The 25,196-nt window shown below is 44.6% G+C and overlaps 2 protein-coding genes across 5 annotated transcripts in view; one reads left to right on the top strand and one right to left on the bottom strand.

The window, feature by feature from the left end:
• The window catches only part of LRBA (LPS responsive beige-like anchor protein), a 654,576-nt gene that overhangs the window by 285,763 nt on the left and 343,617 nt on the right, over positions 1-25,196 (bottom strand). For all 4 annotated transcript variants that reach the window (XM_061584671.1, XM_061584674.1, XM_061584673.1 and 1 more), the window contains exons 39-40: positions 12,155-12,301; positions 9,473-9,609 (exon numbers count right to left, since the gene is read on the bottom strand). In XM_061584671.1, coding sequence (XP_061440655.1) covers positions 9,473-9,609; positions 12,155-12,301 — 284 coding nt within the window. The remainder of the gene's footprint in view (positions 1-9,472; positions 9,610-12,154; positions 12,302-25,196) is intronic.
• MAB21L2 (mab-21 like 2) lies at positions 4,409-6,546 on the top strand. Its single transcript, XM_061583967.1, has one exon. The coding sequence runs from the start codon at positions 5,148-5,150 to the stop codon at positions 6,225-6,227; it is 1,080 nt and encodes a 359-aa protein (XP_061439951.1). The 5' UTR covers positions 4,409-5,147; the 3' UTR covers positions 6,228-6,546.

The following is a 25,196-nucleotide window of genomic DNA, read 5'->3' as shown; positions in this document are numbered from 1 at the left end:
TTGCAGAGCCCAGTCTCTCTCTCTCTCTCTCTCTCTCTCTCTCTCTCTCACACACACACACACACACACACACACACACACACAGAGAGAGAGAGAGAGAGAGAGAGAGAGAGAGAGAGAGAGAGAGAGAGAGAGAGAGAGAGAGAGAATAAAAATAAGCACATCACATCCTCCATGATCACAGAAGGTTTAAAACTCTTGAAAATTTGCATCAGTCAAGAAAATGTGTCAAGCAGGTCCATGGTCTCAAGTCAATTCTCTTCCAGAGGATGTTTAGAAATAGCCCACATAAATGTTAGTTTGTCTACTTTAAGTAGGAGGATTTACCACACAAAAAGGCAAGTAGATTAAAATAAAAAGCTAATAAAAAGTTGAGTGGCTATCAAGATCTGCATTTTAACTATTTCCAGTTTACTATTGCTACAAAAAGACCACCCTAGCCCCCTAGCGCCTCAGCTCCCCTTTTCTTTATTCCAGATGTGTAAAAATAACCCTGTTGTAAACTATGCTCTGTTTTCATGTGCAAGACCTCTCACAGCACCTACTCCAAAAAGGAAGCTTTCCAGCAGTTCATTCATGCCAATTAAATGCCAGTGATTATACCTACCCATTCTTAACCAGTTTGAACAGCAGTGCAAAGAAGAAAAGGATCCCTGGGAGAAGCAAGGGGAGCCAGCCAGGAAGCCAAAAAAAGAGCAAGACACTCCCCATGGAAAGTGTCCTTTGGAGAAGCCCTTGCTAACAACCCACTCTTGCTTCAGGCAGCAGCGTGCTGGTATTGGCACTGCCTAAACCAAACAAACACGATGTTTAACAGTCAAATAAAATGTCCCGCAGCCTCCCTAATGAATTTGTCAAGGCCCATCAGATCACCCCACCCCCTCCCTTGCCTCATTAACTCAAGTATGATGAGACGGATTATAAAGGGAGAATACAGATCAATCGGGCTGAATTTCAGCCTTCAAGTGGCTTTTAGCCTTGAGAGCTTCCCCTCCCAAACTCTCTCTCTCTCTCTCTCTCTGGGCCCTTTTAATAGAAGACAGTATCTCCTGCTCCTGGAGGGGCTGCCACTTTGCCTTAATACCCCATCAAGGAGCCGCTGATGGACTCCTGGACTCCCAGACAGCAAAGCCCGGGTGACAGGGGCTCTTCAATGGCAGACCCTCTTTGGATCTTCTGCTTCTCCATCTCCCCCAGCAAACAACAACAAAAAAACACACTTTCAATTATTCATTTTCTCCCCCACCCCCTTTCCCTCGAAAAAGCAAATTCCGGCACAGACGAGCAAGCTGCTGCTCTTAAAAGCAGCCAGGCAGCCACAGAAGAAGAGGCGCGGCGCAGGCTTTTTCGCCGGCATTATTTGCTAGAAAGTGTTTAAGTTTATTGCTCAAATGATGTTACTAATTAGCGCTCCGGGCCATAAATCCGAAGCGGCTTTTGTTTCAAGCTGATTTATTATTTAGTAGAGCTTCGACCTCGGCGGGGAGGGGGGCGGAGGAAAGAGAAGAGAGATTGGTAATGAATTGTTTGGAAAATCAAAACGAGGAGGAAGAAGATGAGACTCGGAGCAGTCGCTCCCGCCACAAACCTGCCCAGGAAGAGAAAAGGCGTTTGGTGCCAGGTTGGAGCCTTCAGCGCGCGCCGGCTTCCTTGGAAGGAAGCCCCCCCCCCATTTCAGGAAGGCTTTCCCTTCCAGGATAACCCGGGTCGGCAGCCCTAAACAAGAGACTCGCGGGAGTCTTGGGTCCGCACAAGCCCAAGGCGCATCTCGGCCGCCGGTTCAGGGCGAAAGACGACGGGCGTGGGTCTCTCAACGTCAAGGTGAATGGGCTGAAGGGGTGGGGAGGCCGCCAAGCAGAAGCGCGTGAAAGGAGGATTGAGCGGACGGGGGGGCATCCTCAAAGCCCTAGAAGTAGACAAATAGTGGCCCCGCCGCCACCTCCTGCTTTAAAATACATCTACGCAATTTTAAGGACACTGATGAGGCTGCGCGCCTGTGCCGCGCTACCTAGATCAATTCATCTCTAACTACTAGCCCAGCAGCAATCCCATCTCCTGGCCTCTTGTCTGCCCTTGAAATTGGTCTTTTCCGGGCAATTTAAGCCTTTTGGCTCTTTCTTGCGCTCGCGCTAGTTCCAGGGAGAAGCAAACACAATGGGTTTTTTACACACTCCCGTTCTGCTCTCTCCTTCCCAGGTGCTGTGACCCGAGCACTCCGACCTGCCCCAAAACCAAGCACCTAAGCAATGTGTTTAGGATCCGACCACGTTTTAAAAACAAAAATAAAGACTACTAAACGCCCAGTCCTAGGGGATGGAAATAAGCCCTACTGTGCTCAGCGTGACTTACTGCCAGGTGACAGGACTGCAAACTGTCAAAGCAATCCTGCGCATGTTTACTAAAGGAAGCCCCACACTGTTCCATTGGGCTTACTCCCTAGTACTTGTGTTTAGGAATGCAGCTGAAAAGCTCAAAAAACAGAGCCAGCCTTCCCTCCCGGTTGCGACAGGCCGGCAGGAGGCTTTCAGGGGAAATTGCTATTTCTTCACCGTTGTCCCGCGGCTGTTTGTTGCCACCGCCTCGGCAACACTTAATTCCTTCGGAGTTCTCTGGCCGGGTTACAGCCAACTTCTCTGCTTTGGCCAGACAGATATTTGGAATGCAACCTGGACTCTGTTTCTTGAATGGGGAGGCTCGGACCGACAGAACAGAAGGAAGGGACACCTGTTCGAAGCAACTGTTGAGCTTCTAAAGTACTTTCCAAGCCTACACAGGAAGTCTGAATATCCCGTGGTATACGGGACAGACCCACAAAAAACCCTTGAGGGTAAAGCACAATCAGTTCCGAAAAGTAATTTGGGCTGCTGGGTGGGGGACGGGAGAACAGACAAGACAAGACTCGGGCGTAGGGCAATTCAAAAATATGGGTAAGAGTTCGTAGTTTGCTTCCCAGCGGCTCCAGTACTGACTTGCAACATTACCTGAAATGTATTAACAACAACGGAATGGTTGGCACTGTTTTTTTTAAGACACACAGTTGTCCACGTTGAAAAAATAAAAGCCCACATCATCACCTACTCAAAGCAAAACGCTATACAGGGCAATGGGAGAACTGAAAAATATGAAATCCAGAATGTTAGCCATTTGCATTGCTGCGTATTTATTTGAGATTCTGTAAGAGATCTACAAGATTATTAAAAGAATATTTAATTTGGGGGGGACAGGGCCGCCGTCTTACTATTTTCACTATTTTCCCCCACAACACAAATATTGAGGACCGACAAGCCTCGACGCTTTAGGAATTATTTACTAATTAAATATAAAGAATTTAGCTACCAGTGATGGCTTATATTTAACACACAGAAAAATGCGCACAAGCACACACAAAATAACACCTCACATTAGCAGAAATCAGCTGGGGATGGAGGGAAAATTCCTGCACTTTTGAAAATATTGAACTGAGCCTTTGCCGAAACTCTCCAAATACGAAGTTTTTTTTTCCAAATGAAGAAAATGTTAATATATTTTGCGGGCGCGAGTGTGTGCGCGTGTGTCCGTTTGTCTGTCTGTCTCACAACAACAGGCCACCCGTAGAGCACAGAATTTATAACGTTAAGTAGGACCCTCATTTAGGGTTGTAAAACAAGATTACCATTCTGTTCCAATAACTCACTTTCACTAATGTATGCTTGCACAGAAGTACTAAACCTTTTACTTTTTCCCCTGCCCTTCAATACTTCAACGTTACTGGCATGAGTTTCCTTTGCAACCGTTCAGTGTGGGAAAGGTGTCTTCCACCACCCACCCCATCCCCAGCGCTTCGGTTCTGGAAGGTAAGCCTTGATCTTGAACGTCACTGCACGATGCGGAGAGATCTTGCAATATCACTTGCGTTAGTGAATTTAACTGCAACATTTAATTCCCGCCCAACCACCGCACTGAATCTTTCGTAGGAACTACGGCTTTTCTTTGGCTTTCCGCCGCTTGGGAAAATGGGAGCTTCACGTTTGTTCCCAAGTACGCGCGCGCGCGTGTGTGTGTGTGTGTGTGTGTGCGCGCGCGCGCAATCGGTGCATGTGCTTTAAGCATCTTTCCTGCCTCTTCCCTTCCCCCATAGCAGATGCAGTAGTGGCGGGCCCCGCACGGAACGTGCACGCAGCCCGGCCCTGCGATTGGCTGGCCCTCTGACAGCTCCGGCACTGATTGTAGGATTCCGGAGCTCCGCCTCCCTTCAGAAAGACCTTCGGACCATTCATAAACTAAACAACGCTTTCAGCAAAACCAGAGACCTCCAGACATCCATGCCGGGAGAGGCTCAGGAAAGTAACAAGAGCGGCTGCATCCAATTCCAAAGGTGGGAGGGGGAAGGAAGCGGAAAACAGGAGGGGGGAAATCCTGGAAAGCGGAAAACTACACACGCCTGCCCGCGCGCGCCCGCGCGCACACACACACACACACACACTCATCTCGCCAACCTTCCTACTGCTCCAAGGGATTCGCCTGTAAACAAAATTTAACAAAGAAAAGAAATGATCACACAGCGCTTGCACTGGGTTGTGTTTAATAATAATAAAAATTAGAAGCAGGGGGCGACAGCAATAGGCGTTCACTCCGGAGGGTTCTTCAGTAAAACAAGGCCTCCAAAAGGAAATCGACACAGCTCCCGTCAGAGGAAGAAGACAGCGTGAAGCTCCCGTACCGGTACTCCTTGGCGCTGCCAGAGAGAAAAGAGAATCAATGAGAGCGGACTTCTGCTTCGTGGCATCGCCCGCACCGTCTACTTCTCCCTGCGGTTTTCCACTTGGCCCCCGATTGCTTTTTGCAGCTGGAGGCCAAGTTTTGAGAGTGGGAAGGAAGTTTCCCAATGAAGGACTGAAGTCTCTCTAGCAGCTGCCCGCAGCTCCAATGTAACAAGAAAAAGAAAAGAACCAAGCAGCAAAACTTTGCATCCCGAACAAGTGGACTGCTGCCTGCGGCTCCTGGACCGCGGTGGTGGTACGGCTCCTGGCGCTGTCTTCCTCCTCGGCGGTGGTGATCGGTCGGAGAGGGCTTGGAGTCTGCCCGCGCACGCGGAGGCGGCGGCTGCGGCGTTGGATCCGTCAACGTACTGCGAGAGCCCGGTGTACAGCCCGGACGTGTGCCCCAACATGATCGCGGCGCAGGCCAAGCTGGTGTACCAGCTGAACAAGTACTACACGGAGCGGTGCCAGGCGCGTAAGGCGGCTATCGCCAAGACCATCCGCGAGGTGTGCAAAGTGGTCTCCGATGTGCTCAAGGAGGTGGAGGTTCAGGAGCCGCGCTTCATCAGCTCGCTAAGCGAGATCGACGCGCGATACGAGGGCCTGGAGGTAATCTCGCCCACCGAGTTCGAGGTGGTACTGTACCTGAACCAGATGGGGGTCTTCAACTTCGTGGACGACGGCTCGCTCCCTGGCTGCGCCGTCCTCAAACTGAGCGACGGCCGCAAGCGCAGCATGTCCCTCTGGGTGGAGTTCATCACGGCCTCGGGCTACCTGTCTGCGCGCAAGATCCGCTCGCGCTTCCAGACGCTGGTGGCGCAGGCGGTGGACAAGTGCAGCTACCGCGACGTGGTCAAAATGATCGCGGACACCAGCGAGGTCAAGCTGCGCATCCGGGAGCGCTACGTCGTGCAGATTACACCCGCCTTCAAATGCACCGGCATCTGGCCGCGCAGCGCGGCGCAGTGGCCGCTGCCGCACATCCCCTGGCCGGGGCCCAACCGCGTGGCCGAGGTCAAGGCTGAGGGCTTCAACCTGCTCTCCAAGGAGTGCTATTCGCTGACGGGCAAGCAGAGCTCGGCCGAGAGTGACGCCTGGGTGCTGCAGTTCGGCGAGGCCGAGAACCGCCTGCTGCTGGGCGGCTGCCGCAACAAGTGCCTATCGGTGCTCAAGACGCTGCGCGACCGGCACCTGGAGCTGCCCGGCCAGCCGCTCAACAACTACCACATGAAGACGCTGCTGCTCTACGAGTGCGAGAAGCACCCGCGGGAGACCGACTGGGACGAGGCGTGCCTGGGCGACCGCCTCAACGGCATCCTCCTGCAGCTCATCTCCTGCCTGCAGTGCCGCCGCTGCCCGCACTACTTCCTGCCCAACCTCGACCTGTTTCAGGGCAAGCCCCACTCGGCCCTCGAGAGCGCCGCCAAGCAGACCTGGCGCCTCGCCAGAGAGATCCTCACCAACCCCAAAAGCCTCGACAAGCTATAGGAAAGCGGGGGAGGGGGAGAGGGAAAGAACTAAGACTGCAGAGAACCACAAAACTCTTATTTAAAGAAGGGGGCGCAGACATCCCCTCCCCACTAACACAAAAGACTCAAAGCCTAGCAGCGGGTACCCTCTCCCTTTTTCTAAAATTAAAACAAAACAAAAAAGACTAAAAACAGCAGCAGGACTTTGCGACAGCCAAACGAAACCCAAGGTACATTTCATTTTTTCCCGTCCCCCATATTAAGTGTATGCCATTCGTTCCTGTCTTTCTCTTTCTCTTGTTCACCTGAATGTTGTCACAAAGTGAAAAACAAAATTATTTAACTATATGTACTTTTTTTCCTTTTAAAAGGAGCACGGGTGGGTGGGTGGGTGGGAGGAACTAAACAAAAATTCACAGCCACATAAAGTTTACTGACGCTAAATGTATTTCAGTGCCAAGTCAGATTATGTGCCCTCCCATCCCACCCTTTCCCTAAAGCTGACTTGTTGAAAACAGTAATAATAATAATAAACAAAATGGTTTTAACTTTACATTGCCTTCGTGTGGGTTTATTCTAAAATTCAGGCAATTCCAAGATTGTTATGCCACTTTTCAGTGAGGAAAGAATACCACATACACACTTAAAAAAAAGTAAAGAGAACAAAGTAACAGGATATTAAAGTAGATCTTTTCTGTAAAAGACAGTAATATATTTTGAACACCTCTCTTTTCTATTATAGACAATATGTAAACATTTATTCTTCAAAAACAACTTTTTAATTTGATAATAGTTTGGACCGCATTTCTAGTGGATATAAGATTAAGCATACATTCCAATTTCATTAGGTGAAGGAGGAGATCATGCCTTTCTCTTCATTTGCCTCTCACTGCATGCAGATTTCTCATTTATTAAAGCTGAATTCAAGTCCAATTCAACTTTGAATTTCAAGGCCATATGGATTTACTCTGAATAATTAATTCCCTGCAACCAGTCATTTTTTTTGCTGCAAACATTTGGTTTCTTTGCCTTCTCAGGCCAACAAGGCATTGAAAAAAATACAAGAGAGAATCAGAGCTAGTAGAATTGGAGTTCCTTTTGTTACTATCATGTTAAAACAATCTGAGTTTGAGAAAGGATTTTCAAATTTGTTTAGTAAATTATTTCCTTATTACACATTATTGCTTCAGGTTTTATACAAAATGTCTATAAATAGATGATCTATTGCATTAAGAAAACACAAAAAAACTATTCAGACTGCTGGAATATTTTTCAGTAAATTTTCTCTAAGTAGCATTTACTTCAGTGTGGCTTATTCCCAGGTAAATGTGCATTGGATCACAGCCTTAGTACTATAGGGCTTTGTTCCAGAAAACCCTATTTTTGGGGAGGGGGCTGTTCCAGACCCCCCAAAAAGTGTTTTTAAATTTAGTGAGGATCTATTAGCTTGATTTGGATACCCACACACAAGCAAACCTAAATTGGAAAGGCAAAATATTGTCATATTTTGCATGTAATTACACATCACTAGGATATTAAACATATTTCTACCTATATAAAAATGCATCCACTCACACAATAGCTCCATTTTGTTTTTTCTAAAGCAATGTGGCTTTATATTCACAACCTTTTTAATAGCAATACAGTTTGAAAATAGCCCAAAATAAATGGAGAATCTTGCCCCAGCCCCACTCAAAGAGTAAGTCTGAGCTCATAGTACTATATCTTGCTTGTTAAAAACAGCCTTGTAGTAGGAATATAAACGTTGATGTTATCAGCAACAATGCTGTATCCAGTTCAGGTTTTACTTCAAAACTCCTGTCATAATGTTTTCTTTCCCAGGAGTTTAGAAAAACACACAGAGAAGCAGAATTTATCAAACTGAGGAAGGCCCATTAAACAGGCATCTGAGCACATGCAGGTTTGATATTGAAAGGGGAGATGTTGCTACCCAAGCTCTAGTTACCCATATCTTCTGGGAGAGAGGGTGGGGGACAAGGGGAAACATGGGAAAATGCCAGTGCTTGTAAGAGAAGGATGTTGTATTATTGCATGATTTCCTAACCAAAACACCAGCAGAGTTAGGAAGGTTTTTCAAAAAGGAATGAATAGTTTGGGATCTCTCTCTCTCTCTCTCTTAGTAGTTTCCAGTCTATAATCATAAGACATGGACAATATGTCTTAGTATTAGACAGTAGTTCTTCATTGATGACTGTTTTTTTTTACTTTTAATATCAAATAACACCAAAATATAGGAAAAAATTGCAGCTACTTCTCAATTTTAAACCTTTTACTTGCACAGTAATACTTGAAAGTTGACCTACTTAAAAAAGTAATAGTTTTAATTTGCTACCATTACACTAAAGTAAAAGCTTTTAAAAACTGTAAAGTTAAGCACTGTCTAGCTCCAACCCCCACTATCAATTCACTTTTTAAGTAAGATTTGTTCAAGAATTAAATTTAACAGATACAGCAAATAATTACTCGCTTATAAAGATATACTTTCTTTCTTCTCCCTGAGGAAAGCACTGTATTTTAGCAATTGCTCTTTCTAGTAAAATTCAGGAGATATTTCTTTATAATAAAACATTTTAGTGGAAAATGCACATTCAGTAATCACATTTTAATATTATCGAAAATTCCCAAGTGCAATCCTTCGAGTAATCATTTTCATTGTGAGCAAAGATGTGGGGGGAGGGGGGATGAAATTTATTGTCCTTGCATTTAAAGATCAGTGTAATTTTTGGAACAGAGCATTTAGCTGGGGAACTCAAATATAACACAAACGAACTTTTTAAAAATGCTATCAAGAGGCAATTATGTTTTCTGAATAAGTATGTACAAATGTATTTTCAATATGCTACAAGGATTGTAAGGCAAATGCAAGAAATCACTGACCACTAACAGTGTTATAATAGAGCGCCATTTTTAAAAAGTGACATTGTTGAGGTAAAACACATACTTCAACAGACAGCATTGGTAAACTTTCTGTTATTTGCACATCCTCTTTCTTGTTCTAAAAGCAGCTTTATGTAAGGCACTTCCCTGGAGGTTTCTGTCCTATAAAGTAATTACCACTGGAACTAAGGTAAATTATTTTTCATACTTACATGAGTGCCACTAGTATGAAAGCTCCACAAATTACAAACTTGCAAATATAGGAAAACTTGTGTCCAATGGACTTAGAAAGTACTGGATGAAAAATTAAAGGCTTCTTGTAATTTGTCACCTGGCTTAGTGCAAGAGGGGTCAATGATCTCTTACCTTGGGGTCAATTTTCTTAAAACTGGGCTCTTCTTCATCTACCTCAAAATACAGTTCAGAGGAGGTGATAGAAAGTGTGCCTTTCACTACTACACAGGGGGCCACAAGCTGAGCTGGTGTAGACAGACTAACAGGACCTACCAAAGGGAAAGAAAAACACACATAGTCCAACACCTTGTTACAAGTGGTCTAAACAGCAAGCACAAAATGTTGCACATATAAGTGTAAGTTTCTGCTTTTATTAGCTTGCATTAATCCAATGCCACCCCTACAAAAAGGACTAGCTTTATTTGAAAATCTTATAAGCTCCCTAAAGTACACATACAATGCATTTGCTACACGAGTTGCCAGACATTTGAACAACTACAGCTGCAAACAATGCAAGTAATTATGTATGTCATCTAGATGGCTATTAGGATCATTAAGCTTTCTTTTCCCAGAAATTTTGAAATGTTTCAAAACCAAATACCTTATGTTCTAAACAATAAAGCAAATGCAGGCAAAGAAAGGTTGGATGGGAAATATTAGTTTCATGTGTGTGTGTGTAGAGTTTTGGGATGCTGCAATCCAATTTGACCCAGATTTCCTGATTATTAGCTTATTTAGAAAGTTAGCTATGAGTTCTGTACATGAGTTTTTATTTTCATGCATGGCAAGGATTTATTGTTCAAAAGTGAAATACTACTCATTGCTAGAGAGTGAGAAGTATAGTGGTTGACAAGTGGGTTCAATTCGCCTTTTAAATATTTTTCAAGGAATCCACACAGTGTTAGTGCAGCTCAGGGACTGTGGGAATAAACAGCTGGAGCGTTGCTTTCCAACTGAATGAATTTTTACTGGAATAATCACATCTCCACAGGGTTTATCACAGACAGATCAGTGTACTACTCAAAACAATAGACTGGAGGGTACTGATCTAACAATATGCAAGCCATTATATAAAGCAACATCCAGAGAAGAAAACTGGGTTATATTTGTCATCCAACTCATTAAAAAGCAGGGAACACTGAGACAAGTGAAGGGGATATTTATCAGCTGTAGGCCTTTGTTTAAAAATACTGTAAATTGCATGTGTGACACATTCTGTTTTGCATTAATAAAGTGTGTATAAATGAGGTGCACACACTTAGGTAATCAATGGGTGAATAACTGCCAAAAAAATTCAGATGAATTGTCATTTCTGCCAATTGTTAGGAGTGTGATGATCTTTAATCTTGCATCAATCTCAATGTGTGCCAGTAGGACAATGGAAGAGATGCTCTGTTGAGATCAGAGCAGCTTTGCCCTGTATTCCCAGTATACAAATACATTGTGTTTGCAGATGGGCATCCGATAGCTGCACTACCTCCATGATTTCCCAAAGCTCATTCCCACAAATGGATGAAATAAGCAGCTATGTGTTCTTTTGCTGTCTCCCTTTGCCCTCCGTACATTAGCATGTAATCCAGGGAAGAAATAACATTTTTTCAATCACTTTCAGACATTCAATTACAGGGCAAGCAGACAGCTGCCGGAGCCAGGGCAGCTCAGGTCCTGTTGAAAACCCCTGACAATTTCAACTTCATTCCTAACCCACACTACTTTATTAGCAAGGATTACTTCTATTAATCCTATTGCCATTGTCAAGATTATATAATTAAACTCCCCTTTCACCTCTATTACAGTGTGAATACATTAGCAGAAGCAACAAATGTAGAAAGGGAGGTGGGATAGGAGGACTTGGATTGGATGCTTTTGCAGGGTCTGTTAAAGAATAGAGTCAGTAAGAGCCTCCCAAAATTATGTTGCTATTTTACTGATTGATGTATTGTTTTGACAGTAGACTATATTTTCATGTTTGGCTTTATTTTAAGGTGCCAAACAGATGATGCAATAGATAATGAATTGAAATAAAGCTTTTAGATTTTTATATATAAATAACAATGAATATCCTCCCTCTGCTGTTTCCAGAAAAACAGTTTATGTTTCTAGCAAAACAGAATTTAAACATAGGTGTATTCTTAATTTGGCAGTTATCAAGGAATATATCTGGACCCAGAACTGTATACTATTCACATCCAGATTGAAATTCTAGTCCAGAGAAAAGGGGGGTTGAATATAAAACTTCAAAACAGGTTCCTTGGCTGGATTACAAACTGAACCAATATACTATGGTGACAATAATCTATTTTTCAGAGGGTTTTTTTAAAAAAAAATAAGTAAATGAAGGTTAGACTGTTACAAAAAGGGAGTTGGTAGAACAAATAGCTTACTACTCCCTTTACAGAATGTTTACCTTTGTTCTTTCACTTTTTAATAAATATATAAATATCCTATATGGCTGACTTTCTCAGATTGCCTTCCAGTCCCAATATGCTGTAGCACTTATTGAGATAGGAAAAGTGCTAAAAATCTATTTTTGTGTAGGATCAGGCACATATGGAAACCCGATCTATCTGCAAATATGTATCCAAATATGAAAGTTCCACATCTAGCTAGCTAGCCAAAATTTTAATGACAAGTGATCTAAAGGTCATTTCCCCTAGTCACAAAATTATCTTCATTAATACAGTTATGGTGGGAAAACAATCCACCCTTGTCCTTCCCTCATTGCAGAGAAGTTGCTGCCAAGGCGGAGCTAAAACCATTAAGGAACCCAGGAAAAAAATCCATCCAAAGGAGGTGATAGACAGCTGAAGTTACCAGTTAAGTTCTCCAGTTCCTTCTCCTCAATGGATGACAAGGTATCATCGTCGCCTTCCAGGAGAATCTCGCTCTCAGAGTTCTGATTTCCTAAAGCCTGACTCTTGATGGACTGCTTTCCTTTAACAAGTACATCTTCATCTGGAGCTGGAATGAAAAAGAAACGCAGCTGTCCATCAACCCTGAGAGGCAACAGTTACAGTGAAAGGCAGGAGGGGAGAGAAATAGCCTTGCTTACACACATGCTGGGGACTCAAGAAAAAAGGAACTCAGATGGGAACAGGTCTGCTTGCCAGCTGGCTTTACCCACCTTAGGTTAGGAAATGAGTAGCTGATAGAGCAACATATAAGTGGATTAAACACAATCAGGACTCTGTCTGTGATGGTTTTAGCCCAGCCATCAAGCTACCTGATATTTGGAATAACAAATATCCCTTCCAGTAATTTTTACAACAATAAAAAAAATCCCCCCTCCAAAAAAACGCACCCTGAAAGCTAATTTATGCCTTGACCAACTATATCAAAAATGGGAGTTTTAGGATTGCAAGCCCTATGTAGGAACAGGAAGGAACTAGCTGGGTGTGTTTCAATAAACCAAGACCGCAACCTTATATTTGCAGCAAGCCCCGCCGAATTCGGTGGACCTGCTTCCAAGGAAACATACATAGACTGCGACTGAGGAGTATATGATTGATCATCCCCTTGAGGGGAGGGTGTCGATTCACAAACCAGCAGAACAAGACCCTGACTTACATCTAGCACTGCGATCCCTCTAATGAACTCCGGGGAGTACTTGAAGTGTTTGGGAAAGGGGCTAGATTCGGTTTTCAGACCCACCCAGTGCGGTTTAACTGGTTTAGCCATCGGCCTATTCTTTATTTAAGGGGATTCCAGAACCAGACCTTAGTGGAAACCAGACACAACAGTCACCCTCACCGACTGGCGGCTCTTAGAAGGGGTTCCCTCGGCTTACAGTCCTTGAAGCCCCGAGGAGACTGTTTTCGCGGGCGGGGACTCCACCCGAGCTGTACCCCAGCGACGTCCTCTAAACCCGCCGCTGGCCAAGGCTGTCAAGGCTTTCTTCCGTAACCCTCCCGCCCCCGGCTCCTCTTTGGCTCTTCCTCCAAAGGCAGAAGGCAGACTCAGCAATACTTGTCCCGAAGGACGGCCTCGATCCAAAACCAGCCGCTGTGGGGAGGGGGAAAGGGACCAAAGGGCAGGCGAGTAGCGTTCCCGAAGGCTGCAGTCCTATACACATTTACCTAAGCTAGTCCCTTTGGACACACTGGGGCTAACGCATGCCTGGGATTGCGGGAACAATTGTATGTATATATACCTGGAAGTAAGCCACACTGAACACAGACTGTCTTCTCAGTAAATATGATAGGGTTACGCGGTTAAGGCGTGGGGCGCTTTCTAAATGGAAAATCGCGTACAGTATTGCAGGTCCGCTCGGGGGACGCGTTTGGCAAAGCCTGCTACGAGGAATCTTGCAAAGTCACTCTCTGGGGGTGCTTTCAGTGAAAGGAACTTGAAACGGTAGGAGAGAATTATATGCCTAAACGCTGCGGAACCAGTTTACGTCTAAATACTCCGAATGAAGCTGATCATGCTAGAAAATCATAAGACATAACTTGCTTCCTGCTTCGACGGTGACCAGGATTCAGCTCGCTGCGAGGAGATCCGCTTTAAGCCTCCAGCAGAGCGTTATCATCCCCCGCCAATAGCCTGTCTCTTCCCTTCCTCCGCCCCGCTTCAAGCCTGTCCTCTGCTTAATGCCTCTGATATTTGCACCTGCATCACGTCTCGAAAAAGCAAGTCAAACACTGAGCAAGCGGGCAATATTTGCCGTTAATTTGGAAGGGGGGGGGCGGAGAAGAGAGAATTAGCTGGATCCACCTAATGGTAGAACTGAGCCAGCCTTTCCAAATTCATATAACTTTGCTCACTGCCCCAAACCTGAAGAGCCCCCTCCTTTTTCCCCCTTCTCGACACCTCGCCTTTCTATGTAAAGTATGTCCGATAAAAACTGTTTTAATCAACCTGAGTCCCTGCATGTCACACAGTGTCACGCCAACTTTAAAAAAGAAGGGTAATTTACAGTCGTCCCCCTTTTTTAAACAGATCATGTCCACACTACAGAGTAGTTCGTTTCAACTTGGTTTAAAAGAGCTCAAAGTCTTAACGCAGCAGGAACCGTAGAGAATTTTACTAAATCAGCAGCGGGCGGCAGAATCGGAGATATTTTTTTAAAAAACAGGCGCCCGGGCTAAAGAGATTGCTCTGCCGCTCCAGTGGTGCCTGTCCAATACGCCCTGCGTTTTCAAAATTGTCAGCAATTCAGTGCAGAACGCTAAATGCCAGACTGCCACGCGAGTTGAAATGCTCAGACGGCGACATGTATAGCTAGCCAGACCCTATTCATTTTTACTCAGCGCTGCTGAATTCATGGACACGCGCAAGAAACAGCACACGCATGACTTCAGCCAGTGCAAGGGAATGCACACGACAGGCTACAAAACGCTTTAGCAGCTAGCATTGAAGGGAACTTCCCCTTGTACCAATAGAATGAAGAGTCCCTAGACGCACTCCCTAGAGCACAGGCAAATACATTTGGCTGTGCACGTTGGGGAGGGGGTTGCTTTCTATCGAGGTAGTGCCAACACCACCCCTTCAGCACAGGAAGTCGCTCTAGCTTTATACAGAAGGTTGTATCTACCTTCAAAGGATGCGGGAGGTGAACCGAAAGGTTATCAGCATTAACAGATCTGTGCATTTTTAAACACTATGGGGACTCAAACGAGGAGGGAGTGCTCAAGTTACCAAGGCTGCAGTCCTATGAACACTTAATTAATTTGGAGTCAACCCCATGAAATTCAGTGGTGTTTACTTCGGACTAAACACATAAGGGTTTGGAATACTGGGTTGCAATCTGATCACACTAAGAAATAAGCCCAGTTGAACTAAGGACTTGATTCTGTGTAGACAGGGACAGACTAGGCTGTGCTTTTAGCAAACTGACTCTTTCTTCCCAACACCACAGGATCCAAAATAATCCCACTCTTTTCAACCAAAAATAGGATATCTTTAATGCAACACATTCTAATCAAGGACACATGAGAGTAATGCAGCAATGACTATGAAAATTAACTCTGCTTTAAAATGCATAAGACCATTTTGTCTGGAAGAAATGCAACATACATACACCTACCTATTCTGTACTAAACTTTGCCATCTTAAATGAATGTTATTTTAAACTGACAAGAGGAAACACATAGGAGGCAGCAATTCACTACTTATCTCGCTATTATTCTCCATGTTGCAGCTGGAGAACACAGGAAATGTTATTCAGATTTCTAATACTCAAAAGAACTGCAAACTTGTATATAATTTTATATACAATACAATATAAGCAATATATTGGACTATGTCTCCTTTTGGAAACATATGCCAAACACTTCCTGGCCAGCCAGTTTCAACACGTAGCTCATTACTTTTTGATTACTGCCATACATGGCTTGAGGTTCCAGGGGCTTATTTTTAAAAACCTTTAATCTGCAAACATTTACAGAGGAAGGCAATCCCTAGTGGCCATACATAAAGCTTAATTGTCTCTGTAAACATGTGGACATAAATTTCAAATAAAACTATTCACATTAAAACAATAGACAAACTAACAATTTTGAATCTAAGACTTCAGTTTTTAAAAGGCTGAAGTTTAATTTGCAACAAAAGGTTATTTTATCTCACACAATTTCACCAAACCAAACAGCTTTTTAAGTTTATTTGCAAATGTTTGTTTACCAAAAACAGCACTGGGCAAAAGGGAAGAGGGTCTCTCTCTCTCTCTCTCTCTCTCTCTCTCTCTCTCTCTCTCTCTCTCTCTCTCTCTCTCTCTCTCTCACTCACTCACTCACTCACTCACTCACTCACTCACTCTCACTCTCACACTTTTACACTTCTTTCTTCTTCTTTCAAATGTACCAGTGAATATAACTAAACAAAACTGGTTCTGGAATTATTCAATGAGAGTTGAAAAACCTCTTGTCATGGAAAATATGCAGCTGATATTTAGAAAGGTTTTCCTGTAATTAACTCCCCCTTGAGGACTTTAAGTTAGCAGCAGTAAAATTATCTACAATATTCTAATACACAACATATGCACTAACATTCAATTCTCAATGGTCTAATAGCTTTCTGAAACAGAATTTTATTTTTAATTAAAATAAGACGACTACTAGGATAAGCTAAAATAAATCAGATAATGAACATGTTTATAAATTCTGACAACATGTGTCTGTAGTTAGGTACATAATGCATTTTAAAATCAGAACTTAAACACAGACGTTGGACAGTTTCACTTTATTCTGTACCATGGTGGACTTCAGTGTCTTAATATCATTTAAAATTACACATATCCCTTTCATTTATTTAAAATTCAGTTTGAAAGTCTGGCAAAATTCTGGCAATATTTCTGGCAAAATTTCTACAAATATTAATACTTGTTTCTAGTTTTCTTTTGCCAGAATTAGAGGATACCCTGATGCAGTCAACTGACTATGATGCTATGATGTAAAATACACTGAAAATGTATCCGCAAGGGTTTACACTTTCCCCATGCCTACACCACTTGGTATATTTTAATATATTGTCTTTTGGCTTTCTCACTGCTACTAATAAAGCTCATTTATAGCTGTGTAATGCAGAAGTATCATTCAAGGCAAGAACTAGCAGGGATCCAATCAGCAGGTTGCATGTTCCACTATTGTTCCTGCGAGTACATACACACACACCAATTTATTGACGGGGTAACTTTTTATGCACATTCAGTGCTCTATGTTCGTACCAAATATCCAATTAATCACTTTTTATTTGAATACGAGGTACAAATCATACAGCAAGCATTTTTTAAACTATTGCACTTTTAAAACATGGTTTAACCTCAATGTGTGGAGCTATTCCAACAAAAATAAGATTTTAAACAAAACAACCATGTGTTGTACATAAAAGTTAGTTGTGGTTCTAGATATGGGTTTAAGATGTATACCATACAAACAGATGGCATACACCACAAAATTAGTATCAAGTCTCCCAGTGTAAGAAGAGTATTATACTATATATTATAAGTATGTGTGGTGTAGTGGTTAAGGTGCTGGACTACAACCTGGGAGACCAGGGTTCAAATCCCCACATAGCCATGAAGCTCACTGGGTGACCTTGGGCCAGTCACCGCCTCTCAGTCTCATGAAAACCCTATTCATAGGGTCGCCATAAGTCAGAATCGACTTGAAGGCAGTACATTGATTGATTGATTGATGCATATCAAACCACAACTATATAAATATTTACCCAGATATATTTTATTGCTGCACCCAAGCTATATACGTAGATACATTGTTATAAATGTATAACATGTATTGCCCTTCTTGGCTAATAAAAGCTAGCAGGGATGGAACAGCCAAGTGGACCAGGGAAGTGATTAATGTCTCTCTGTGAAATGGAGTGGTCCCTGGCCACTTGAGACGGTAGTGAGACCACTCCTGAAGAGACCCTTCCTGGACCCAGAAAATTTTAATAATTATAGGCCGGTGGAAAATGTTCCATTCCTGGGCAAGGTCCTTGAACAAGTGGTGGCAGCCCAGCTCCAGACACTCTTGGATGAGACCGATTATCTGGATCCATTTCAGTCAGTTCTCAGGCCTGGTTTGGGCACGGAAACCACTCTGGTACCCTGTATGATGACCTCTGTCGCGAGAGTGACAGGGGGAGTCTGAGTCTGTGGATTCTCCTTGATCTCTCAGTGGCTTTTGTTACCATCAACCATGGTATCCTTCTGGGAAGACTGGCTGAGTTGGGAGTGGGAGGAACTGCATGGCGGTGGTTCCACTCCTACTTGGCGGGTCGGCTCCAGAAGGTGGTGCTTGGGGAACATGGCTCGGCACTCTGGATTCTCCAGTATGGGGTTCCGCAGGGGTCAGTTCTGTCCCCCATGCTGTTCAACATCTATATGAAACCACGGTGCGGTCATCCGGAGTTTTGGAGTGCACTGCCATCAGTATGCTAATGACACTCAGCTCTATTTCTCCTTTTCATCCTCTTCAGGTGAGGCCGTCAATGTGCTGAACCGGTGCCTGGCTGCGACAATGGACTGGATGAGGGCTAATAGACTGAGGCTCAATCCAGACAAGACTAAATTACTTTTAGTGGGTGGTTCTTCTGGCTGGATGGTGGATGCTCAAACTGTCCTGGATGGGGTTGCACTCCCCCTGAAAGAGCAGGTTCATAGCTTGGGGATTCTCCTAGAACCATCGCTGTCACTTGAGGCTCAGGGAGCCTCGGTGGCACAGAGTGCCTTCTACCAACTTTGGTTGGTGGCCCAACTACGCCCCTATCTGGACAGGGATAACCTGGCTTCAGTTATCCATGCTCTGGCAACCTCCAAGTTAGATTACTGCAATGCACTCTATGTGGCCCTGCCTTTGAAGACAGTTCAGAAACTGAAGCTTATGAAAAATGCAGCGGCCAGATTGGTAACAGGGATCAGATGGTTCAAACATATAAAACTGATTCTGGCTCGCTTGCATTGGCTGCCTGTATGTTTCTGAGCTCGATTCAAGGTGCTGGTTTTAACCTATAATGCCTTACATGGCTTAGGACCACAATACCTGATGGAACACCTCTCCTGACACGAACTCACCAGTACACTATGCTCAACATCAAAGGCCCTCCTCTGGGTGCCTCCTCTGAGGGAAGCTGGGAGTCTGGCAACAAGGGAGAGGGCCTTCTCAGTGGTGGCCCCCAAATTATGGAATGATCTCTCTGATGAGGTGCGCCTGGTACCAACACTGTTATCTTTTTGGCGCCAGGTCAAGAGTTTCCTCTTCTCCCAGGCATTTTAGCATGTGTTTTTAAATTGCTTTTTTAAAAATGTGGTTTTTAAATTTGTATATTTGTTTTTAATGTTTTAATTGTTGTAAATCGCCCAGAGAGCTTCGGCTATGGGGCAGTATATAAATGCAATAATTAATTAATTAATTAATTGATGTTCACTCTCATGAAGGGATGGTGAAGTATAGTTTTTTAAAACCTTTCTAGTATTTGTTTTAAAAATAGGTTCTACACAGTTTTGAATAGCAATATCCCAAAATACAGTTTTGCAAGACATTGAATCAGATCCTTTACTTTTGATAACAGAGTTTAGTTTCATGGAACAGGAATTTGCTGACTCCTGTGTGGGCTGTACCCCACACCCTTAAATCTGCTTTTGGGGGCTGAGGGACCCTCGATAATGGTGGGGGATATGGTGCAGAAAGGATGAAGAGGACAGGGCCATTTGGCCATTTAAGATACCACCAGCCCAAGACCCCAGTTGGTTCCCTGTGAAAATTAGGGACAGGCCATAATTCTGTAGAGCAGAACTTGAATACACGAGCCTTAGTGTAATCAAGGCTAGGTATGCTTTGGGACATGTCACATGCCTCATACAGCACCCAGTACCCTAATGACACACCAATATTGTTTGTCAACACCCTATCTGTTTGGAAATTTGACCAGATGTAAGTTCTATTGGCAGTATCACAAGACTGTTATATACATTAGTTGACAAATATTTGGGGGAAATGGTAAAACCTGAAGTAATTGTACCAGTGCTCTCTCAAGATAAATTTATTCAGAACCTACAAATTTTGGTGTGCAAGTCAGCCCAAGAGGGTAGAGTAGTAACTGATAATTTACAGGTCAAAACAGCTTCTGAATGACAGCTCTTTTACCTGATGACATAATTGTGGAAATTAATTCTGGCAGTTAAGATAGGAGAGTAGTGACAGATAAGCACATGATTGACATCTAGTGTTTGGGTGGGAAGTAGAGTTAAGCTGACTGGATACAGCCATGTATTATACTGAGGCGCTGAACAAAGCTTGTTCTAGAACCAAGTTGTAGAAGCTTACATTTCTTGGTATTAACAGAAAACTCTGTGAGGATTTTTTTTTCTTCTACTTTATACTAAGGGGTGGGGAACCTCCATGCTGGAGGCCAAATTACTCCCAGCATGGGTCCTAATTTACCCCACGAAGCCATTTTCACTACACCACACCCATCTACTCCACACCTGAAGTCATATGTGAAATCAGGTTTGGAGCAGGTTAAATGGGTGAATTCCTTGGCAAGCAAGATTTGCTGTCAGTGCCAAATAGTTGATCAGCAGTCACAGCAAGCCCCAATGAGATCAGCTGTGCTAGGAACTTCCCAATAAGGGACTCTGTGGCATAGTTAATTCCTACCCCAAATGGGCATGCTATAAGAACCAATCAGCTGATCAGAGCTTACAGCAAGCCCTGCTAGGATCATAAGCATTTTCATTGCTAGCTTGAATTCAATTCAGTTGAAATTTTAATATTTTCTTTAAAATTGACCTTACTTATATAATATATTTATTTAAATACCTTTTTAAAGTATTTGAAAAGTATATAAATACTGTAATATGACATGCTGAGAGAGTTTCTTTTGGTCTTGTCATTCATCTTCTTCTGACTGTTCCTTCAAGCTTTCCACAAAGCCAGGGTATGGTCTGAAAGCACATGAGGCTGTCACCTTGCTGAAGCTAAGCAAGTCTGGTCAATGTCTGGATGGGAGACCACCTGGGAACCATGTGTATGCCACCTTGGGTTTCTTGATGAAAGAAAGGCAGGATATAAGTGCAAGAAAATCAATCCCAACCTGAGGAATTGTGGTTTTCTTAACAGCCAGCCCTCCAATCTGTGGTTGCTGCTACTGAACGCCAGGTCAGTTTTAAGTAAGATCTCCCTTACTTGATTATGGATGAGAAGGCCAACCTCGTCTGTATTACTGAAACCTGGGTGCAGGATGGAGTGGGTCTCACCCAGCTGTACCCACCTGGGTGCTTGGTGCAGCATCAGGGAAGACTTGAGGATAAGGTGGAATATAGGGATTCCATCTCCTTCTCCAGGCTTCTTGTTGAGTGGGGATCTAGAGTGTCTGTACCTGATGTTGGGTAATCAGGACAGATTAGGGATTCTGCTGGTTCACTGTCCACCTCACTGCCCAGCAGTCGCCTTGCCTGAATTGACAGAGATGGTCTTGAGGGCAATGTTGAAGATTCCCACACTGATGCTTCTGGGGGATTTCAAAAACCATGCTGAGGCTATTAATTCTGGGGCAGCTCAGGACTTCATGGCTGACATGACCACCATCGGGATGTCCCAACATGTCATTAGCTCGATGCATGTGGCAGGCCACACTCTAGACCTAGTTTTCTCTGTTGGACAGGGAGAGGGTGATCTGAAAGTAGGGGATATTAACATCAATCGCTTGTCATGGTCAGATCACTTCCTGCCAAGTTTTAGGCTTTCAGCAAGTTTTCCCTTCTGCAGAGGTGGGGAACCTATTAGGATGGTCCATCCTCGGACACTGCTGGATTCCATTGGCTTCCACACAGCTCTGAAGATTTTCCAGCTGATATGACCGACATGCCTGTCGAAGCCCTGGCTGATTTGTAGAATATGCACATGGCCTGAGCCATTGACATGATTTCCCCTCAGTGCCCTCTCCTGTTTTGTAGAGCCCATTCGGCTCTTTTGTATACCCCAGAGCTTAGAGCAAAGAAATAAGCTGGGAGACAGCTTGAACACAAGTGGAGGAAAACTCAGACAAATGCAGCCAAACACTAGTAAGCCTACTCAGTGTCAGTGAAGGCAGCAGAGAAATGTTTTAGTGCTTCCATTGCATCCTCACTGTGTCATCCAACACAGCTTTTTCTGGGTCACAGGATCTTTTACAGTCTGGCCAAAGGAGGTGGTGGAACCAATGGCAGCTCGCTATGACTTGTTTGCAAAGCACTTTTGAGGATAAAATTGCTTGCATCTGCCGGGACCATGACTCCACTGTTATGGCAGATGAATCACAAGAGGTGTCCAGAACACTGCCTAAAGGAGGCAGTAGTAAGACGGCTCCTTAAGAAACCTTCTAGGATTCAGAAAATCTAAATAATTACTGACCAGTTGCTCATCTCACCTTTTTGGGACAAGGTCCTTGAGCGTGTAGTCGCAGGCCAGAGCCAGGCTCTCTTGGATGACTCTGTTTTTCTAGATCTATTTAAATCAGGGTTTGGGCCAGTCTTAGCACAGAAACTGCCTTGGTCACCTGTATAATGACCTCTGTTGGGAGAGACATAGGGGAAGTGTGTCCCTATTAATTCTCCTTGACCTCTCAGTGGCTTTCAATACCACTGACCATGGTATTCTGGAACAACTATCTGAGTTGGGGGTGGGTGGCACTACTCTGCGGTGGTTCCAGACCTATTTGGATGGTAATTTTCAGAGGGTAGATTTGGGGATTATTGTTTGGCCCCATGGAATCTTCAATGTGGGGTTCCACAGGGTTCAATTTTATGCCCCATGCTTTTTAACATCTACATGAAACCACTGAGTGGAATCATCCAAAGTTTCGGAACTCATTGTCAGCAATATGCTGATGACACACAGCTCTACTTCTCCTTTGCATTTGCAGGTGTGACAGTGGATGTACTAGATTGATGCCTTGCTTTGGTAATGGACTGGATCACAGCCAATAAACTGAAACTTAATCTATACAAGACTGTGGCACTGAATGTGGGTAGTTCCCTAAACTAGATGGATGGGGCATGGCCTGCTCTGGATGGGGTTACACTCCCTCTGAAAGAGCAGGTGCATAGCTTGGGGTTACTTCTGGATCCGTTACTGTCACTTGAGGTTCAAGTGGCCTCAGTGGCGTGAAGTGCCTTTCCTCAGCTTCGACTGGTGGCCCAGTTGCGCCCCTATCAGGACAGGGACAGCCTAACTTCAGTTGTCTACACTCTGGTAGCTTCTAGGTCAGATTACTACAATGTGTTATATGTGGAGCCTTTGAAGATGGTTCAGAAATGGCAGCCAGATTGTTAATCAGGATAGGACAGTCAGAACAGCTGCAGCACGGGGGACTGGAAAAGACCTGCTCTGGGGGTGAGTTCTTGAGCATCTGGATGCTTGCTTGCTCACTCCTCTGGGTTGCTGTCTCTCAAGGCAGTTGAAGTCCCTGGTAAGTGTTGCAAGGACTGGGACCTGCTGCCTGACCCTGAATCCAGAAAGAGGCTGCAGTCAATGTTGCAGCCTCTTGCATCAGCTCCTGGCTGGGTCAGGGGGCATAAAAGCCCCGCTGCCCTTGGGAATTGGATCTGCCGCCAGCAGGGTTGCTATTAATGGGGTGACACCAAAGGGGATCATCCCTTGGGATCCCCTTAGGGAGTCCTGAGGGCGCTCCCCTTTCCATTTTTTCTAAACCAATCTAGTGGAGATTGGTAGTGGGGAAGGTGTAAGGGAATTTTGTAGTTCCTGTGCAGGGTGAGAGCCTGTTCAGTGAACTGAATGACAGGAGAAAGTAGCCAGATGCCTTCAGAGCGAGAGTCTGTAACTGGCAGATGGCTGGCCTGCTCTGGCTGTGAGAAAGGGGTTAGTAAAGGTGACCTGTGTGAAAGATATTGAGTGGGTCTGACTGTTCCCAATTCTCTCAGAGGCCTACTGGGATGATTGGTTCAGGTAGGTTTTGTTGGTGGGCTCTTGTTGGGTCTTACTAAGGAGTCTTAGTAAGGAGTGGCATGAGTGATGCCACCCCAATTTCAGTGATCATGGGTAGAGGGAAGTATAACCATGGGGAGGTGGTGAGCTACAACAGAAGTTGAAGACAAGTCTATCTATGCCTTGTTCATTGCTCCCACTCCTCCCATGGACGGGTTCCTCATTGCTCCTCTGCTGTGCCCACTGCCCTGTGTATGCTGTTGTTTAATGCCAGATTACACAATAAGACCACACACATCGCTGATTTGTGTGCATTACTGAGATCTGGGTGGGTGAGTTGGGAGGATTTGATCTGACCCAGCTTTGCCCACCTGGATACTCGGTAGAACACCAGCACAGGCTGCAAGGATGGGGGGACAGGTTGCTTTGGTCTACAGAACTTGCATCTCTGTCACCAGGAAACTGCTCTGTCTTGGAGCTGGCTGTGAGGGCCTGCACCTGGTGTCAGGCCAAGGAGTCAGTAAATGAGGATTGCTGCAGGTGTATGGTCGACTCTGCTGCCTGACAGATTCTCTGACCAAGCTGGTGGAGGCAGTCTCAGCTATGGTATTGGAGGAACCCAGAATGATAGTTCTGGGTGATTTCAATGTCCATGGTGAGGCTGTCTCTAGTGGTCCGGCTCGAGACTTTATGGCCTCCATGACGACCATGGGGATGTCACAAGTTATCATCGGCCCGGCACATAGGGCAGGGCACATCCTTGACTTGGTTTTTGCTCCAAATGGAGAAAGGGGTGGTCTGGAGATGGGGGGGTGGATGTCACCTCATTGTCATGGTAAGACCACTTCCTAGTAAAGATTGGACTTACAGCTCTGATCCTCTACTGCAGGACTGGTGGACAGATTAAGATGGTCCACTCCCAGAAACTGATGGAATCCAGTGGATTCCTGAATGCCCTGGGGAGTTCCCAGCAGATAGAGCAGCTGAACCTGTTGAAGCACTTTTATGCTGTGGAACAACAAGGCATGTCAGGCTCTTGACATGGTTTTCCCTGAGCGCCCTCTCTGGCATTGTGGAGCCCAGTTTGCACCTTGGTACACCAGTGAGCTAAGGGCAATGAAACAGGCTGGACAAAGCTAGAGCACAAATGATGAAAGATGTGCTGTAAGACTGATCGGGCATGAGTAAAACATCATTACCATGCCTACTGTGTGGTGGTAAGGGTGGCAAAGAAGGCCCATTTCTCTGCCACCATCACATCCTCAAGTAGCTATACAGTGGAGCTTTTCACTATTGTTAGGGGTCTGTTGACATAAACTCCAGGAAATGGAGTTTTAGCCCCTTCTAAGGCCCACTGTGAATTGTTTGCATGGCACTTTGAGGGTAAAGTTGCTCGCCTCTGTCGCAATCTTGATGCCCCATCCACGTCTGGTGTAGACCCCAGTGAAGTGTCCAGTGCAATGTCTGCTGCAACTTCTTGGGATCGGTTTCAG

This window comes from Rhineura floridana, chromosome 9 (genome assembly GCF_030035675.1).
Source record: "Rhineura floridana isolate rRhiFlo1 chromosome 9, rRhiFlo1.hap2, whole genome shotgun sequence".
NCBI lineage: Eukaryota > Metazoa > Chordata > Lepidosauria > Squamata > Rhineuridae > Rhineura > Rhineura floridana.
The sequence above is the reverse complement of the archived record's forward strand: the minus strand, read 5'-3'. Positions and strand labels throughout refer to the sequence as shown.

What these genes read in the sequence shown, in the direction of transcription:
- MAB21L2 (XM_061583967.1), top strand. Translation starts at nt 5,148, where the DNA reads ATGATCGCGGCGCAGGCCAAGCTGGTGTACCAGCTGAACAAGTACTAC.